The sequence below is a fragment of the Oncorhynchus nerka genome, linkage group LG6 (genome assembly GCF_034236695.1).
Source record: "Oncorhynchus nerka isolate Pitt River linkage group LG6, Oner_Uvic_2.0, whole genome shotgun sequence".
NCBI lineage: Eukaryota > Metazoa > Chordata > Actinopteri > Salmoniformes > Salmonidae > Oncorhynchus > Oncorhynchus nerka.
Window position 1 is genome coordinate 26,573,764 of NC_088401.1, and position 20,161 is coordinate 26,593,924.

The 20,161-nt window shown below is 43.0% G+C and overlaps 1 protein-coding gene across 3 annotated transcripts in view; it reads left to right on the plus strand.

Annotated features, from left to right (window-relative positions):
* Window positions 1–3,825: 3,825 nt before the first annotated feature.
* The window catches only part of LOC115130252 (TGF-beta receptor type-1-like), a 53,964-nt gene continuing 37,628 nt past the window's right edge, over window positions 3,826–20,161 (plus strand). The window contains exon 1 of one of the 3 annotated variants that reach the window (XM_029661185.2): window positions 3,826–3,944. In XM_029661185.2, coding sequence (XP_029517045.1) covers window positions 3,875–3,944 — 70 coding nt within the window. In that variant the 5' untranslated portion in view covers window positions 3,826–3,874. Of the gene's footprint in view, window positions 3,945–12,105; window positions 12,179–20,161 lie in introns of those variants that run through there. The other 2 variants (XM_029661184.2, XM_065019443.1) reach the window with 2 other exon arrangements.

Sequence of the window (20,161 nt, forward strand, 5' to 3'; positions counted from 1 at the left end):
CCCTGGTCTATATGAGGCCATAACACTCTACAAATAAGTAAACACCAGCACATTCAATTTCATGGCAGAAATTCACATTTTTTTAAACATAGAGAGTGAGTCAGGGTTTATGAGTGTTCTTTTAAATGGCTCCTGTGTTGGTAGTACTCCACAGAATCCCACCGTGTCTTTGGTTTACAGGTGACAGGTTGGGGACACATTGGTGGTGGCAGGCCACTCTTTAAGTGGTAAATGGGAAGTCACCAGCTGTCCAGGCAAGTATATCTAGGATCCTGCTTGGGAGCCATCTGTGCGCCCAGCCCCACATCATTAGTGAGAGAGAGAGTGAAGGAAGACTGTAGGCTGTGAGGACTGGATTAATATTCACACCTGTCACTCACTCCTGAGATAACCCCCTCAGAGCACCACCTGCCCTGTTTGTTCCTCTCCCTCTCTCACTCAAACTGAAAAGCGCGGCTATTTAAAATTGCCACATTATCACATTGTCACAGAAACAGAGACACAGGTCATGTTTGAATACTCTGAAAAAGCACCCTTTTTTCCTTCCTTCCAACAGAGAGAGAGACTGTTATTAGTGCTCCACCAACTTGAGTCAACACATGGCTAATTTGCATCTCCACCTATCTGTTTATCCTATTTGCATGACCATGTGTAGCTTTGTCCCACAACTATCCATTTAAATTAACATTTATATGAACAATTTTGACTTTGACTTTTAATTTGACAGATGTCATTCATTTGAATGGCTAGTTGCGGGATGAAGCTAGGACATGAGGTGCTAGGACATGAGGTTCCTTTCAAAGCAAAGAGTTGCATTAACCACTTCAAACTGAACCAGATACTAGATACAGAGAATTGGGTGGAGGGCACTGTCTGAGGGTATTTCTAATCAACCATTACATCATTTCTTAAGAGAAGCCAAAACAAAATCAAACCATGGGAGCTGCTTAATTTCAAGGATGATGTTATCTTCTCGGTTTAATTGCCTTTGTGACTCAAAGTGTTGATGCAACCCTTTCCTGTGTTCTCATGAAAAAGTAGCAGCAGTCGAATCTGCCTTTGGATACTCCCTTGGATACATTTTAATAGATTATAAAAATGGGAGAAAAGGCCAGTCTCTCTCTCTCTCTCTCTCTCTCTCCACTGTCAAACTAAGACAAATCAAAAGGCTGCAAAAGAATAGGAGAAATATGCTAATTGGATATGGGTTAGGATTTTTTAAATATATATAAAAAGGGATAATAAAATTACCCCTCCAAGGCTTCTTCTTTGTAAGGCCTCAACAAACGATGTGTTCCGGAAATAAGACACCAATGTGTCATGAATAATATCAAAGTGAGTGCGCTGTATTGTATTTGTATTGACGGAGCTGCGTTAGCGTTAGGTACAGTATATCTGCAGGCTTTCAGCTTCGTTCTCCCTTAGCAGATGAGCAAGTAACTAGCTATTCCTGAGGCGGGGAACAAACGCGCACCACTTTTCATCAAAGGAGAACAGCATTGATAAGCTCCATTGTTGGTTAATTCGATAACTGTAGTGCCCTCCTGTGCTCTTTCTAAAAAGAGAAACTTGCTGTGGAGAAACTTGCTGTGTTCACACACCAATGTTCAACATGGATAAAACCCCCGTAGTTATTTATGAGACACAATCATAAGCTTCAAATGTATTTTTTTTCCCCCACCTGAAAAATGACTGTAGTATACTATGGTATACATTATATAGTATTCACAGTAGTGTTTTTGCAGAAAATACTGTAGTATTTACTGTAGTGTTGTGGACAAGACTATAGTGTCCGTATTTACAGTTTACTATAGTATAAATATTGTAGAAGAATGTTTGTTGGCATATGCTATAGTAATTACTGTAGTGCTTTTGTTGACTGTAATATTTACTGTAGTGTTTTTGCAGACATTACTGTAGCGTTTATTACAGTGTTTTTGTTTTATTACCTTTAACATAGCAGTGGGGCTTTCTCCTTGATGAAGAAAAGATTAACCTACTGGGCAAAATACTCAAAGAGCAAATGTCCATAACCTGTAGGACTGAATGGAAAGTTCAGAGCTTCTGCTCTTTTCTATGACCTGTAGGGAACACAACAAATTGTCTATCCTTGGTATGTAGGTTTCTCAATTATGGGTGGCATAAATTGGTGTATGGGGGAGGGGAATGGGCAGGTTATATGCAAATTAAATACTGTAGTATATACTGTAATATTGCATAAGCACAAGATACCACAGTGGACAAAATCCTATTGGCGGTGCATGGGGAGGATTTTTTGGGGACCAGGTCACCATGACCAAAAATAGGAATGCCAGATTTGTCAAAAGTCAACATCTTCTCCAGGGGCTGTCAAGGTACCCTGACACATAGCTTAGCCTAAGTAGACTCTCCTCAGTCTTCTGTTCTGCTCTGTCCCTAAGCGGACAAGACACAGCAGTAGACAAAATCCAGATGGCGGTGCATGGGTGGGATTTTTTGGGACCAAGTCACCCCCACCAAAAATAGGAATGGCAGATAAGGGCACCCAACCATTCCCGGCCTGTGCTGGCACGGCTCCATCCCTGCCACTAGAGGCTGGGCTGTTTCTGGGTAGATGGCTCCAGGAGGGTACACAGTCCACTCTGCATTCTCTGTTGGGCAAACACTGGCCTGCCAGCTGTTGCAATATCCAACGTTTTCACGCCCATTTTTTGCTTATTTTTTTAGGGAGGGAGGTCCATGTGTGCATCTGTGGGGGATGAGTGGCACTGAGTATTCAGGATTTACACAAGGCCCAGACAGAGATCAAACAATGGACCATCATCACTCCTCAACCACAGGTACAGGAGGGGAGGTCAGGAGCTTTGTGCAGTAGAGGGGTGCAGAGTGAGAGTGTGTGTTGGGGGGGGGGGGCTTGATTGTGTGTGTGTGTGTGAAGGATGGGGGTGTCCAGACACAAAAACAGCCAGTCACATCTGAGGCCAGAGCTAATGTCATTGTCTTTGAGGACAGCACCCTCAACATTGTCCCATTGTTCATGTCATTTGAGAGCATATATTTCCAGTGACAGTGTAACATGTTCTCAGGCCAAAGGTTTCTGAAGTCACAAGGCTTATTTTCAGCTTCCTCTTTCAGTCTGTTCTAATGAATGCACATACAGCCCCAAAGTGTTAGGTATTTTTTGCTTTTCATGATTTGCATAGAGATAGCAGTAATGATTACTTCAATATTAAACATAATAGACTCTGATCTGGAACAATAATTGCTTCTTGTTTTGGTAGAGCACAGAATTATGTTTTTAGATAACAAGAGTTATAAATCTTCTCTCAGAAATCTGTCCCCAGAGTTCTTGTGTGTCCTCAGGACTAATTGCTCAAACCCATTATAGAGCATGATTCATGAATATACTCCAATTATCCAAATGTCATAGTATTTTTTTTTAATGAACAACATGGTTTTCATGAGTGGATTGCCAAGTCAGTGTTTCAGTTCTAAGTCTTGGCCACATCCCTGTCTATTCATGACATGTTCATGCCTGCTCAAATTGACACAAAAAGTCTGCTGTGTGCCTGGTTTAGTCATTTTAATTTCCCCATACGTGCTTTTTGCCTATGAAAACAAGCAAGTTGTAAAACTTGACGCGAAAGGCTTGTATAAACTACACCGTATCGGTTCATTTAAATAGTTTGAAATTATTTAATAAAACCCCGTCGCAAATAAAATATTAGTTGGAGAATTCTGTGAATCGTCAGTAAATGTTTACCATCCGCACGAGAAGGCTTGCATGGTCTGGGCGGGGTGTGGTAGCGGTCCCGGCCAATCAGACAGTTTTTTTCTCAACCATGGACTATCGACAGAAGTTGAGACAGGCAGTCTGGAGTAAATCTGAACAACGATGGATGCAATAACCCGTTGTCTCGTGTTAATAGTCCTGTTCTTTGGGACTAGGATTCAAGAAAATGATGGTAAGTGAGCGAGGCTATGCCCCGACAGCTATTTATTTCCTCCAATATGTTTTGGTCACGAAGTTTGATTTCGGGGCGTCCGTTGTTGCTCTTTGTTTCAAGAAGTGCCAGCCCTAAAGACTCTTTTCAAAGATGGCGCAGGTCAAAGCAAGCTGAGCTGTCAGTGGAATGTTTATTGTTTAGGGAATGTTTGCTGGGGGGGGTGAACGAGCGAAAATAGCTAAAAAAGCCCTCCAAGGGCTTCGGCTTTAGTCCAGGAACAAAGCAGGATACACTCCGGTCAAGTCATTTGCAACCCGCTGTGCTCGAGCTTTGACTGATTTATGTAGTAGTATTCCTCATTTGAGAAAATACAAAGTTGGTATCCTGCACAGCTGTTTGTGTCATCGTCGTGTTATAGTTAATTCATCGTGCTGGACACGGACGGAGGAGTTTACTGAGCGCTGAAAAACGCCTCATGGCAGGACTGTCCAGGCCATGGCTATGTTTTGCATTTGTGTCCGTGTAGCTAAATAGTCGCAGTTACTACGTTAGCTAACTTAGCTGTCTATTTTGAGGGAGAATTGAGGTTAGATATCTACAAATACCTGTTCAATCAACAGAAACGAGATGGATTTTTGTTTAATTTGACACCTAGTTATAGTATCGTTATAGCTTTCCAGTTGGTTATAAATCCATCTATTTAGCTAGTCTTTTATTGTTGCTACAGTATGCATTCGCTAGTTACTCATGCTTTTCTTGTAAAACAGATACGTTTAAAATGTGTTGACAGTTTAAGTTAAAGCAAAGCTAGCTAACGCTAGTGACCGATCAAGGGGCTGTTTAAAGTCATGCTCATTTTTTTACAAACTTGTCTGTGCTCTCGTGTGAGCTTCGCTGAGAGCTGAACTGGCAACATTTTGCTCGAAATTCTAGACAAGCTAAGCAACAACTGTAGCTAGTGTGCTGGGCAGCTGTTTTGCAACATTTGCCGACCATTTGATCATCGCGAGTTAACTCACAATAACAAAGACTTGAACCCCCCACCCCCGACTATGCTTTCTATATACCTAATGTCGATTATTGTACATTTCTTGGCGGCTATATGGCTGACAGTGCATTCACACTTGACACGGTTCCTTCATCCTAAATGTCGTTTTTGATGCTTTGTTGAAAAAACAACTGTTATTTGTATGAAAGTCAACCTGTGATTACCACAAACGTACTTAATTATATATATATATTTTACAAGAATATAGAATAATTCTGCTGCTTCGGAACCTCACGATATTCCTTTGTGTGACATTCCTTTGTGTGGATAGAGGGAGAGTCGATGCAAGCATGAATACATCTCAGCTCACAGTGGTTGTATCTTGATAATGTAAAGATGACCATTGAGGCAAAAGGTTCCGATACGTTTATCCTGTGTCCTTAAATAACGTTATTAATACTCAATTGATATGTTGCCCTGCAGAGGATCTGTCTCTCTTTTTGATATACCATTGACATGCTCCGGTGACATGGGAGCTGAAATGAGGCAGGATAATTTGCATCAGAATGTAATGAAATCAATAACCTTGATGCATATAATCCCATGGCTAAAGAAGCTGACCACTTACTCGAATTGAAGGCACTGGACTTCTGTTCGCTTTTTCCTCACCCATAAGAAGCTTAGCATTAGGCTCTGCATTTCGTGGGAGTGTTTTTGTGTAAGATAGGGGATGAATCCTCAGTTCCCCACCCCAGAATATTTGATGCCGTCACCACTGTCATCAATAATTCACAGCTTCAAGACAGACCAGATATGAAATAGTTCATGTAAATACACACACTAAAATTGTACATGTTCTTACTTCGGCTTGTAGAGGACAGTAGCCTAGTGCTCATCATACATGCTGTCAGTAACATGTATGACACACAGAGGGCAGACAATAATCGATCAATTGTCAATTAGATTGGTCACCCTACCCATGTTGTTTACATCATGGGACCTCTCTAAACAGACTCAGTACAACATCACCTTTATTTTAGCTACATTGGATGGGATGGGACGTTAGTCACAAGCAGTTCATTTCACATCATCTGTGGAGACAGCTGGTGTTTGACCTTTGCGTCCTCCGGTGACCTTTTGAAAACCTCATTACTGTCCAGCACAGAGCTCCCGTGGTGCTCAACACGCTCACAGAATTCTGTGTGCCGGAGACCCCTTTTCCATTTTGGATCTGCATAAAACTTGCATTGCTTTCTTTCTCTCTGCAGACTGTGCAAGGAAATAGCACATTTTCGTCTGGGAAATAAAAAGATGTACAGCTTAGTTTGTGACATCTCTGGGGTGCCATTTCTGAAAATAAAACCGCATCAAAAGCTCTTACTGCTAGTGTTACCATGTCGACATCAGAATATCAAATGGGGGAGCAACTCCAGTCACATCCATAACCTTTTTCTCCTGGAGCAACTCTTTCCCTCTTCTCTGAACCTCTATGGATGATTATAAGCCCCACAAACTGAGCTCACCCCGCTAGTCAAAGAGGGGTGTTTGTTACGGTGAATACAGTAACGCTACCTTTTGGTCAGAGGAATCTGAAGCATCTGAGTGACCCCAAACTGCCTGTTGTCCTAGCTTAAGGGACCACAACTAATATGATAAGTTGTATTTTTGCCAGCTGTGATTGGATTCATGGGCAGTGATGCATTCAAACGGCCCGCTTTCGGTGGCATCTGCGGGGATTGTAGCTTTTTAAAGAACAGAGAGACAGACCTATTATGTGCTGGGCTTTTGGTTTTGTTGTTTTTCTGCTCTTATCCCTCCAATTGCCTGTGTTTAGGCTTACAGGGTTTGAATAAATGTTGAGAGAGCTGTAAGCATTCTTTCTCAGTTAAAAGGCTCTAGCAATTCTGCCAGGAAGGAAGTACATTGATCATTCTCCTCACACAAATACAGAAAAACTGAATAATGGCTTTTCCATTGGAAATAGTTTAGGCCTACCTGTTTTTGCAATCTCTATTAATCGGTCGCTGCCTTTCTCTCCCCCAATTGCTCTACAGACACTCGTATCAAGCAGCTGTATGCATTGCTTTTATGTCACTATCCTCTTTATCTGGAGAATATTTTAGAAGCAATTTTGGCTAAGTGCCTTTCTCAAGGGCAGAAATGCCCCCCACCCCCCCATATGAACTGCATGCCCCTATCTAGCTCATAAAACTCCTGCCCATCATGGAGGAATGGCGTGCCATGCACTGCACTCATCCACACAGCCTGAACTACCTTCCTGCTTGGAGGATACGTGTGTGCTTGGAAGAGACGTCAGAGGAGCAGTTGGTCCCTACTGGAGTTGGCCAATCCTCTCAATCACCTCAGCTGGTGAACTGTTTGGATAGCCAACCTGCTATGAACTCGCTGTTTTAAACTGATGGAGCGATCAATTTGAGTAAAGGTATAGTCTACAGCCCCTTGAATCCGTGCTTTTGAACACTCCCTGACAAGATTACGAGATGATTAATGGCCTCCCGCCCTGGATTAAAACCAACGGAAACGGTCAACGGTGTACATAACCACATGGTACAGTAGCTCCAATGTTTATCATATTAATGTCGACGTGGCTAGCTTTTTCAAACAGAAATTTGCATCCTGTAGTACTAACTCAAAAAAGTTCTGGGACACTGTAAAGTCCATGGAGAATAAGAGCACCTCCTCCCAACTGCCCACTGCTCTGAGGCTAGGAAACACTGTCACCACCGATAAATCCACTATAATTGAGAATTTCAATAAGCATTTCTCTACGGCTGGCCATGCTTTCCAGCTGGCTACCCCTACCCCGGTCAACTGCCCGGCACCCTCCACAGCAACCCGCCAAAGCCCCCACCATTTCTCCTTTACCCAAATCCAGATAGCTGATGTTCTGAAAGAGCTGAAAAATCTGGACCCCTACAAATCAGCCGGGCCAGACAATCTGGACCCTCTCTCCCTCTGCCGCGGTCATCCCCCTCTTCAAAGGGGGTGACACTCTAGACCTAAACTGCTACAGACTTATATCTATCCTACCCTGTCTTTCTAAGGTCTTCGAAAGCAAAGTTAACAAACAGATTACGACCATTTCGAATCCCACCGTACCTTCTCCGCTATGCAATCAGGTTTCAGAGCTGGTCATGGGTGCACCTCAGCCACACTCAAGGTCCTAAACGACATCATAACCGCCATCGATAAGAGACATTACTGTGCAGCCGTATCATCGACCTGGCCAAGGCTTTCGACTCTGTCAATCACCACATTATTATTGGCAGACTCGACAGCCTTGATTTCTCAAATGATTGCCTCGCCTGATTTACCAACTACTTCTCTGATAGAGTTCGGTGTGTCAAATCGGAGGGCCTGTTGTCCGGATCTCTGGCAGTTTCTATGGGGGTGCCACAGGGTTCAACCTCGGGCCGACTCTCTTCTCTGTATACATCAATGACGTTGCTCTTGCTGCTGGTGATTCTCTGGTACACCTCTACGCAGACGACACCATTCTGTATACTTCTGGCCCCTCTTTGGACACGGTGTTAACTAACCTCCAGACGAGCTTCAATGCCATACAACTCTCCTTCTGTGGCCTCCAACTGCTCTTAAACGCAGGGGAAACTAAATACATGCTATTCAACCGATCCCTGTCCGCACCTGCTCGCCCGTCCAGCATCACTACTCTGGACGGCTCTGACTTAGAATACGTGTACAATTACAAATACCTAGGTGTCTGGTTAGACTGTAAACTCTCCTTCCAGACTCACATTAAGCATCTCCAATCCAAAATGAAATCTATAATTGGCTTCCTATATCGCAACAAAGCATCCTTCACTCATACTGCCAAACATACCCTCGTAAAACTGACCATCCTACCGATCCTCGACTTCGGTGATGTCATCTATAAAATAGCCTCCAACACTCTACTCAACAAACTGGATGCAGTCTATCACAGTGCCATCTGTTTTGTCACCAAAGCCCCATACACTACCCACCATTGCGACCTGTACGCTCTCGTTGGTTGGCCTTCGCTTCATACTCGTCGCCAAACCCATTGGCTACAGGTTATCTACAAGTCTCTGCTAGGTAAAGCCCCGCCTTATCTCAGCTCACTGGTCACCATAGCAGCACCCACTCGTAGCACGCGCTCCAGCAGGAAAATCTCACTGGTCACCCCCAAAGCCAATTCCTCCTTTGGTCGTATTTCCTTCCAGTTCTCTGCTGCCAATGACTGGAACGAACTGCAAAAATCTCTGAAGCTGAAGCTGGATACTCGTATCTCCCTCACTAGCTTTAAGCACCAGCTGTCAGAGCAGCTCACAAATCACGATACCTGTACACAGATGGGCTATCTACCGACCTCATCCCCATACTGTATTTATTTATTTATCTTGCTCCTTTGCACCCCAGTATATCTACTTGCACATTCATCTTCTGCACATCTACCATTCCAGTGTTTAAATTGCTATATTGTAATTACTTTGCCACCATGGCCTATTTATTGCCTTAACTCCCTTATCTTACCTCATTTGCACTCACTGTACATAGACTTTTTGTTTTATTTTGTTCTGCTGTATTATTGACTATGTTTTGTTTATTCCATGTGTAACTCTGTGTTGTATGTGTCGTATTGCTATGCTTTATCTTGGCCAGGTCGCAGTTGCAAATGAGAACTTGTTCTCAACTAGCCTACCTGGATAATTAAAGGTGAAATATATATATTTTTTAAATAAATAAATATTCATCTGCCTCTCCTGCCTTGTCTCACCACCTAGCCGTATTGTAGCAGAATTATTTTGTTTAGGGTTTCTTCAACTTTTGCCAGTCTGTGTGTTTCTGCCCTGCAGTAACCCCTGTTTGGAGGCTCCAGCTCCACAGGAGAATGTGTGTCCAGTGTGTGGCAACAGCCATTTGGTTAGCATAATGGCCAGGGTGGGAAATCAATGTTTTGGTCCACCCCCCCCAAAAACAAAAATTGTACCAGCCCAATATGTTCTTGTCGATTCAAAAACAAATGTATTACTAGTAAGGTGTAATTGGGTATATTGCTTCATTTCATTCATGTTTATTTTAACCAATGTATGTTTAAATAATTATGATCCAATTTATTATTATAGATCAGGGCTCTATGCTGACATTTTTTACAATGAGTACATTTATGTGCTCCTAAGTAGAATTGTAGAAGCATACAAATGCATTTAGGAGAACAATGACTAAAATGTAATGAATAAACGTTTTTGGGAGTGATCCATGCTCAATCAAGCACAGTTATTGGGTGAGACAAACATTTTCAGCCGGCACTTTAGGACGGGTTTCTTTCACTCAGGCCCCACTTCCAGGATTGGGGAACATCCAACCCTGCTAATGGCTGAATTTGGAGCTCCTGGAGCTGGCTGCATCAAACTGAAAAAGTGCGCTCTCAGGCCTGCCTCGCTCCAGCAACAGAAGGGCAGGTTTACGACTCCTCCCTGTGCCTCCAAGGCGGCTTGGTTCGCTGGATATTTATAAAGAACACTCAGTCATGTGCTCTGACACACCAGCAATTAGTACAGCCTCCGGCAAAGAGAGGGGCGAAAAGTTAGCACTTCAGCATTGACTGGTACTCGCTGTGCGACTCTTATGGCTCCTTTCCTGTCTGAAGTCTAATTAACACGTCAGGATAGTGGCAAACATCAGCAGAAATGCCATGGGCAGGCCAGGCATACACAAACAGACTTTTCAAACGGCTGTGAAGAAGCCTTGCAGGCTTGCATATATATCTTGAACACTGTAGTGGGCTATTGTTCAAGATATGGTGTCCCACAAACCCATTGCAGTATTGATAGTTGAAAAATAGGCCTTTCTTACACATTGTTTGGATGAATAAGTTCATCCATTTTATGCAGAAATTATGCTTTTTAAACACTTAAGACATCGTCCGATCTCTTAATGAAACTAGATAATTGTGTATTTTTCTGTCACGTTATGGTTGTGATTTAAAGCCTTTAAGCTCCATGCTCAGACTTGTAGCCCATACCTGCAAGTTGTAAAATGTCACCAATTTGAGTAAACCGCAGTAGCAACTAACCCAGAGCTTTTTTTAAAATTCAAGGCCAATTGTTTTTTTCTTATTCATTATGCAGATCCTACTACCTTGAGGTATTTTGTGGGCTCTTTTGAGAAAACATCCGTTGCTAACCGACTGTCACATCCCAGTGAGTCAGTGGAGCATCTGAGCTGTTGGAGCTGAAGGTCTCTGCTGAACAGCTGGCATCAACGGGAGACACTTTCTCTTAAATCAACCTGATGCATATTCATTAGAGTACTCGTTCAGCCATCCCCATGTTTATATTGAATGTCTGCTCACTGGGAATTGGCCGTTAACTGTATTTAAACTCACTGCTCCCTCGATGCACCTGTGAAGAACGACATTGGCCTTTTTATTTTGACTTTCTGTTCTAACCTACTAAGAGTTCTTAGGAAACTATGCAGTATTTTGTGTTATGTATTATTTCTTACATGCTTACCCCAGGAAATCTTAAGTCTTATTACATACAGCAGAGAAGAACTATTGGATATAAGAGCAATGTAAACTTACCAACATTATGACAAGGAATACGACTTTCCTGAAGCGGATCCTCTGTTCGGACCACTACCCAGGACAATGGAGCTAATTGCAGTAGGCGATCCAAAACAACGACGCAGATGAAGTGGCCACCTGGCCAGGTTCCGTAGATGTGCACACCGCTCCTGAGTATACTACTAGCCAATGTCTAGTCTCTTGACAACAAGGTAGACAATTTGAGCAAGGGTTGCCTTCCAGAGAGACATCAGAGATTGTAACATTCTCTGTTTAATGGAAACATGGCTCTCTTGGGATATGTTGTCGGAATCAGGTCAGCCACCGGGCTTCTCCATGCATCGATCCGACAGAGATAAACACCTCTCTGGGAAGGGTGGGTGAGTATGCTTTATGATTAACGACTAATGGTGCAATCAGATCAACATGCAGGAATTGAAGTCCCTCTGCTCACCCGATCTAGAATTCCTTACAATCAAGTGCCGGCCATTTTACCTACCAAGAGATTTCTCGTCAGTCACAGCTCTGTACATTCCCCCTCAAGCAGACACCAAGACGGCCATCAAAGAACTTCACTGGACTATTTGCAAAGTGGAAACACCTACAGCACATGATTTCATAGGAAGGCCAAAAAGATCGAGGACATCAACCACCCGAGCCACTGCCTGTTCACTCCGCTACCATCCAGAAGGCGAGGTCAGTACATGCCATCTATTGCACCTTGCCTATGCCGGTCAGCCATCGCTCATCCATGTACTTACTTGTACATATTCTCGTTCACCCCTTTAGATTTGTGTGTATTAGGTAGTTGTTGGGAAATTGTTAGATATTACTGCACTGTTGGAACTAGAAGCACAAGCATTTGCAAGCTACACTTGCAATAACATCTGCTAACCTTGTGTATGTGACAAATACAATTTGATTTGATATTAGTAAATTATCATATAGCCCATTTGTTGTGACCCGCAGGTCTAATTGAGAGAACTAACAGATGTGCTTAAATGCTCCCTTTTGCTTTCAGTTCCTTTTTGAGAGTCCTAAACCCTAAGCTTGTGCTTTGTTTCTGCTTAAGCAGCCAGACACAGCTGTGCTTTTGTCCGTGAGGCTGCAGAGGGAGGTTCTGGTCTGTGTGGGGATGGTCTGAGAGGACGGTCCACCTCCCCCATCCCCACATCAGCTCTGGACAAAAGCCCTGCCATAATGGAGGTGATGGAGATAGGGCCGGGGATCGGGGCAGGCTGTGACCTATGGAAATGACTCCGGGGAGCCGTGTTCGCTGAATAAGGGGAAAGAACAAACTGGCTGATTTTTAAGTAGATGAGTGGGGGCAGGGGAACGTGCGGGGTATGTGTTTTTTTGTGTGTACTTTTGCCAGATGCGTCTGTGTACCCTTTACTCCATGTGATACCTACATGCTGTGCCACACCACTTTTCAAGGTAACTCTGTACTGGAAGCCAGCAGGGGTACAGGGAATGCAGTTTCCAGGAAACTGGAGTAATTAATTTGATTGCGCATGGTGAGCACGAGCGGGAATGAGGGGTTGCATTGATGATCGACCCACGTGACTTCGCGCCACACCCCTCCCCACCCTCTGCCACTCTCCACCTGGTCTAGGGAATGAGATGATACGGATTATTATCTATCCTGTTGCATAGTCACTTTACCCTGACCCTATGTACATATCTACCTCAATTACCTCGCACATCGACTCAGTGCTGGTACCCCGTGTATTTATCGTTACTCATTGTGTTTAAAAAATATATTTTTCACATTTTCTCTGCATTGTTGGGAAGGAACTGTAAGTAAGCATTTCACTGTTACTCTACACCTGTTTATGAAGCATGTGACAAATACAAGCTGGGCTACCCCAAGGCTGAGCTGGGCTACCCCAAGGCTGGCTGGGTGGGGCAAAGCACACAGACTCCCCTAGCCACAAGCTAAGCTCTGTATGTTTTTTTTTTTTAAGGAACAGCAGCAACTAAGACAATTTACGTAGTGCAGAGACGGCCGGGAATTTGTGCGCTTGAGTTCGTTTCTGCTGTTACATGGACTCTACAGCGTGATGAAACTTTGTTGCTCCTTGCTGAATCAAGCAAAGTGTTTTCGAAATCAAATCTTTTGTTGCCTAGGCAACACTACCCTCCCTGCAGCAGCAGCACATGGAGTTAGGTGAGGAGAATATATTATATGTATGCATATATATATATGTGTGTGTGTGTGTGTAACTATTATTATTTATAAATTCTAACTATGTATAAGTATTATTATTTTTTCTTTTTCGGTGACCTCGGGCATTTGGCTGACGATTAACTTGAAGATATGGAACTACATTTGTGCAAAGACTATACATTTGCTGCTGTGTTAACCCACGCCATTACACCAGGGAGAGTAATTAGTGTAGCCTAATTATTTATTTGAAGGAGGAAGTAAAGGGCGCCCTAAAACCAAACACCTTGCGCTTCCCTCCGTACACTACGACGACTGCAGGGGGCACAGTCCAGTATTCCAAATACATATGGGCTACTTGACTTAGCTTTGCACACAGTAAGAATTGTTCAAATGATCTTTTACAGGAGATTTGTTTAATCGTCACATGTAGACACTTCAAAATCCAATGGTGTTAGAATAGGAACATTTTATTCAAGCATCTAGTGCCAAGTGCTTTTGCTATGATTCTGCCATAAAATATAGCCTAGTTGCTTTGTGGTGAAATGACCATCTCCTTTCTCACCTGCATGTAGAAGACATTTGTATTTTAAAGTGCTTAAGGTTTGTGAGCTCAAAAGGCCAGCGCTTCTGTTCCGTTTGATTGGAGCTTAATCTCCCATGCAAAAAAGTCTTCGGCCTGTAATCTTTTTTTTAGGTCTCTAAACATCGCTGAATCTCCTTGTAGTTATGACACTCATTAGCAGGAGAGAATTCTCAGCCCCAGGCGCAAAATGTTTCAAGAATAGTGGCTGAAGTAAAGTAGGCTATGCGTAACTTCAGTGTTTATCCTGATGGGCAGATCTGTTCTGGATGCTCTCAGCAGCAGAGGGCCATTGTCCAAGTTGGTCGGAGGTAGGGCTGTTGCGGTGACCATATTACTTCCATCCACTCCGACAGTCATGACCGCAGTAAAATTCCACGTGACCGTTGAGTCACAGTAATCTCCTTTTTATGCACTCCGGACATGCTTTGGTAGTACCCAACTTGCTAATGACCTTCAGGTCCTAATGGCCTGGTACTCAGGGCTCCATTGTTCCTCTAACCACTCTGACATCAATGCAGATGCTTGAAAATCAAATCAAACTCTTATCATCAAAACAGTATCATGCTTTTAAAACTCACCTCACTGTGATGATCAGTTTGAAGAAAGAATTTCAACAACAGGTTGAAACGGAATGTAAAACATGGTCTTGTGGATGTTGTTTCAAAGTCTAACACAACAAAGTGGACAGTGCTTTCCAAGGGGATGATTAATTCAAAACAGCCATATGCATGTTCTAGCTTGTACTCATAGGCTTCTATGATTTAAAAAAAAAATCATTCCCAACTAAAGTTGCCTAATAACTCTAAATCTAGCGTATATGACCTGTTTAAAATGATCCCTTTTACGCTCAACATATCCACTTCATATGTGCGCACTCTCGATCCGGAATGGGAAAGATATCCTTTTTTATTTTATTCAGCTAAATTGAATGCTATTCATCTTACTATGAAAAGAATATACTTTATCAGCATATCTTGTCAGTCAAATAAATAATCATATGGCATGGAGCATAGCCAGATAACGTACAGTAGGCCAACTGATATGTTTTTCTGAAAAAAAATATATTGTCATAATGTTTCTTTAGTCCTGACATGCAGCTTGTATGCCTGGAGATGCTAAACTTGTTTGTTAATTAATGTATTTTTCACGACAATAACCGCCTGACAAAATGTCTTGACTGCCACAGCCCTAGTCGGGCCCGACGACGCAGAAAGCTGTCAGTGGATTGTCAAGAGAACCGTGAGGAGAAAAAAAAGAAAGGGCATTAGTACAAGAACCCCAGTAATTACAGGCTAGGCTGACTTGAAGAGAATTTCCTAAGAGAGTTAAAGCCACAATCTGGAAGATGGGCTGCATATCATTAGTGGACCATCGACAAAAATGTAACCAGTGACATCCCATGACATGTTCACATTCCAATAGCTCTTGATTTACATGATATACTGCACCTGTCAAGAAATAATATTCCACGATGACCTTTTTCTACATGAGTTATAGTTCTCGAATTTGTTTAGTCTCATGACAGTAAATCTTACGGCGCTTTAATGACTGAAGGAAATGCTGACAAACTGCTTTGCAATTTGCAGGTAAAGTAAAAATCTGCCTTTATACAATGGTCACCAAGACCCACCATTTTATGCTAGCTAACATACAAAAACTCTCATCTCCTCTGCTCTCTCTCTCTCTTTGCTGCTGCATACCCATTGAACTGGCCCCTCTGCTGTTGAGTGCAAGATAATTCAATTACTTCATTAGAGGTCTCAGAAGATGTGAAATCCAATTGCCATTGATTTCTGAAATATGATGCGGTTGTCTTTTGACTCGTTTTTTGCTGTGCACCGTGTATTAGATTAAACTTTCTACTGTCCTTTTCATTTGAAGCCTCTCTGGGGGCTCGTCGGTGCAGCAGGCACTTGAAGCCTGGTCTTGGCAAACTCCCCTCCCCCTAATACTGTTAAAAAATAGCTTATTTAGTCGTAATCAGATTGTGCTAGGCCTATATGGAAATAAGTTAATTGGAGGCGTTGGAAGACTTCAATGACTCCTCATGACAAGGCTCTCCAAAATGCCAGTGTAATTTTCAAAGGTCTTTGTTGCAAAAATGTATTGTGGGGGGGTCTTGATGACCGCATATTTAATTCAGAAATATGTTGCGGCGCCCTCCGAAACAAGTTAACCCTCCGCTGACGCATGGACCCTTATCAGTGTGAAATAGGATCAACTTGGCACATTCTCAACCTTATCTGGAATTTATGATTTGTTGGTTATTTGAATCAGCTGTGTAGTGCTAGGGCAAAAACTAGGGATGCACCGATATGACATTTTTGGCCGGTTCCGATATTTGCCTTGCCAAAAAAAAAAACGATACCGATATAATTTAAAAAAATAATTCTAGTACAGTTAAATAGTTAACACGGACGCAGCGGTCTAAGGCACTGCATCTCAGTGCAAGAAGCGTCACTACAGTCCCTGGTTCGAATCCAGGCTGTATTGCATCCGGCCTTGATTGGGAGTCCCATAGGGCGGCACACAATTGGCCCAACATCGTCCATGTTTGGCTGGGGTAGGCGGTCATTGCCAATAAGAATTTGTTCTTAACGGACTTGAATAGTTAGAGGTTACTCTTTAAGTATGTCCCCATTACCAGTAAAACATATATTTTACTTACTTGCTGTGCTGTTTCGTTCTTCATTTGTTCAGTCGTTTCATTTTCAACCAGGATTTCATCATACATGTCAAGCAGTGAAGTGTCTGGTCTGTCTGTCTGTGGCCTCTCTTCCTTGGTGCGCACTGTCACTGTGTCTGTGTCCATCTTTTCCAACTGTGTATGTAACATTTCACGTAAACCCTGTTTCTTGTCTACATCGAAGTAGAGATCCTTGTACCTAGCATCAAGCATGGTGGCAACACAGTAAAGAGGCTCAGAGAGAATTCCACCGACTTGCTTGTTCACAGCCTCGAGTACTTTTGTAAGTTTTAACCCCACGGTCTGTGTTGTCAGTTTTGTTGAGCAATTGTTTCAATGCCAGAGGGTATCACGTCTGCTGCAGACGCAGTTGATTAGCTTATTCCTCGAGTCAGTTGTTCGAATGAAGCTAGGAGTGTGTTCATGTTTCAAACATGTTCTCAAATGTCATTGAAATGACAACAGCGGTATGAGAACCAGCACATTCTTGAGCATGCAATATGGCTTTCCTCAGTACAAAATCCTTGTCGACCCACTGTGTTCATGGGCCTGACATCGCTGGTCCAAATGTCAGTCGTGAAGCTAATAACAGTGACGCTCATAGATGTACGTTTCAACAATACTGTGTAGCTCCGGTAGGGCAACATCTGAAAAATGGTATGTACCGGGGCCCAACCAGTCGGCTAAAACCAACATCATCCACGACAGAGGCCGGTTGATTGTCAAGGGCAATGAATTCCAATATCTTGCCTTATTTCACCTTCGTTGTCTCGCTGAAATGTTCTTACTCTTTCAAATGACTGCTCGACTTGGAACTTGTTTAGTTGTTGGAAGTGGGCGCTTAGTATTTTTCAGCTTTTGTTCTGTGTAGAGCTCTAGTTTTCGTGGTGTCATTACGTCATCTACTTACGTTGTATAGGTATGCATGTCAGCTTTGACATCGGATTTGCACATCGGCGGTAAACTAGACATCGGGCCAATGTTGGCATTTTTTAGCTAATATCGGCCGATTCCGATATGCTCACTGATATATCGTGCATTCCTAGCAAAAACCTACACTCCTTGGGATCCTGAGGACAGAGTTTAGGAAACCCTGTAGAAGATCTTTTATTTCACTCCATTGTTTTGGGGGTTGACCATTTGTCAGTTGCTGGCTACCTATCAGCCGTGTTGCTGTTCCTTGCGGGTAAGATGTCTTTCACCAGCCATATTGGCAGGCAGTGGTGGAAAAAGTACCCAGCTGTCATACTTGAGTAAAAGTAAAGCTACCTTTAATAGAAAATGACTCAAGTAAATGTCAGAGTAAAATTATTCTTGAGTAAAAGTATTTGGTTTAAAAAATAGTTAACTATCAAAAGTAAAGTATACATTTCAAATTCCTTATATTAAGCAAACTAGATGGCACCATTTTCTTGTTTTTTAAATTTACAGGCACAAACACACTCCAACATTGACATAATTTACAAATTAAGCATGTGTGTTTCAGAGGCAGTAGGGATGACCAGGGATGTTCGGTTGATAAGTGTGCGAATTTGACTATTTTCCTGTCCTGCTAAGCATTCAAAATGTCGTGTACTTTTGGGTGTCAAGGAAAAGGTAAAAAGTACAATATTTTAAGGAATGTAGTGAAGTAAAGGTAGTTAAATATATCCCCCAAAAAACTCCAAAATGACTAAAAATACTTTAAAGTACTACTTAAGTACTTTACCACTGTTGCTGGGTGGTCAGGGCTCCACAGTGCGAGCATTTCACTCATTTGTGAAATAAAATAGTTAAGTATGATCTCATTTATAGCTAAATAAATGCTGCAGTATTTCTTACATTTTGTTTCATAGCTGGTAAGCTATTTGCACAAAGTCAAAGAACTACAAATCTTATATAGCCTATCTGTGGCTGGTAGATATATTACATCTCCCTGCCATAGTGGCTGATGGACCAAAAAGTTTGTTTTAGACCCTGTTGGAGGCCCACTTTTGGCTGCGTGTGGACCACTGTGCCCTTTTGGATGTTCATGTCATCTGTCCACTTCATTTGGGCGGTGGCGTTCGGCACTCTGTAGACTTCTCACTTTGCTGACCCCTGTCCAAAAATAGTCTCTTGGCTTTGGGGCTCCGGCAGTAGTCCTCCCCAAAACCATTTTGGCTGTATCCAGCCACGATCTTTCTCTGGGTCAAGGCCAGCATGCTTTAGCCTGAAGTCTCTTACACAGTCCACCAGCCTATGGTCTGGTTCAGTCGCCTTGGCGGGTTTAAGACATAGGGGATGACTGTTGTTCCCTCTACCAAGTAGTTAACAGAGTTGAGACAGTGGGCCAGCTCCCTCTCGAAGTGTATGCTGCTGATACATCAGGTGTCTTCTCCACCCAGGACCAGAGGCTGTCTCCTCTCTTGGGAAAGTAGAAGTGAGCAAATCTACATTTCCACTAGACAAAATATCCTCTGCTGAAACCATCAATAAGAGATTAGGTGTGACGTGCCTTGGCCGGTACACAGTGTCCCTGATCTCGAAGGCAGGCTGTGGGCTGAATCGTAAAGCAACGCACCAACTAGCCCCAATGGGTACTCCGCTGCTACTACTCCAGCCAAGCTCAACTAGAGAATCCATGAAACACCTAGCGAATGGGGTTGTGTTAAAATCCCCACTGTTTGAACGCATTTTGTTCTGTAGGTTGTTATTGAGACCACACAAGCCATGTTTTTAAAAATTTGTAATATATTAGGATCCCCATTAGCCAACGTCAGTGGCGACAGATAGTCTTACTGGGATACATGTTGGCAGTCCTCGCCTTCATTTAATCCCATATAGGAACACTCATCAGTATGCATGGTCAGGTGCAGCATTGCTGGTCAGGATCTTTTGCATACAGAGCTTCTAGTCTGTACCCTCGGTGCCTGGCTGTTATGTGTGCTAGCCCATGTCTAATCAACATGCAGTCCAGGAAGGCAGGGAGAATGGAGGTGCAGCGGAGTGGAGGGGGAGGAGTGGGGGATGGTGGAACTGTATGGATCCTGGCCTGCTGCCAACAGGTTATTTTAACAGCAGTCTGTTAAAACAAGGGGACCTTTTTAGAGAGGGGGAGGAAGGGGTAGAATGCTCAGGTCTACCGTGAATTTCAAACCTGTCTGGAATCCATTTAAGTGCACTAGTGACAATCCGGCTAGTGAGGCTACTTGCAGGGTGACTAGCCACTCCTCTGTACTATATTGTACAAGTCCTGAGCTTAGTCATGCGGTGCTTTCA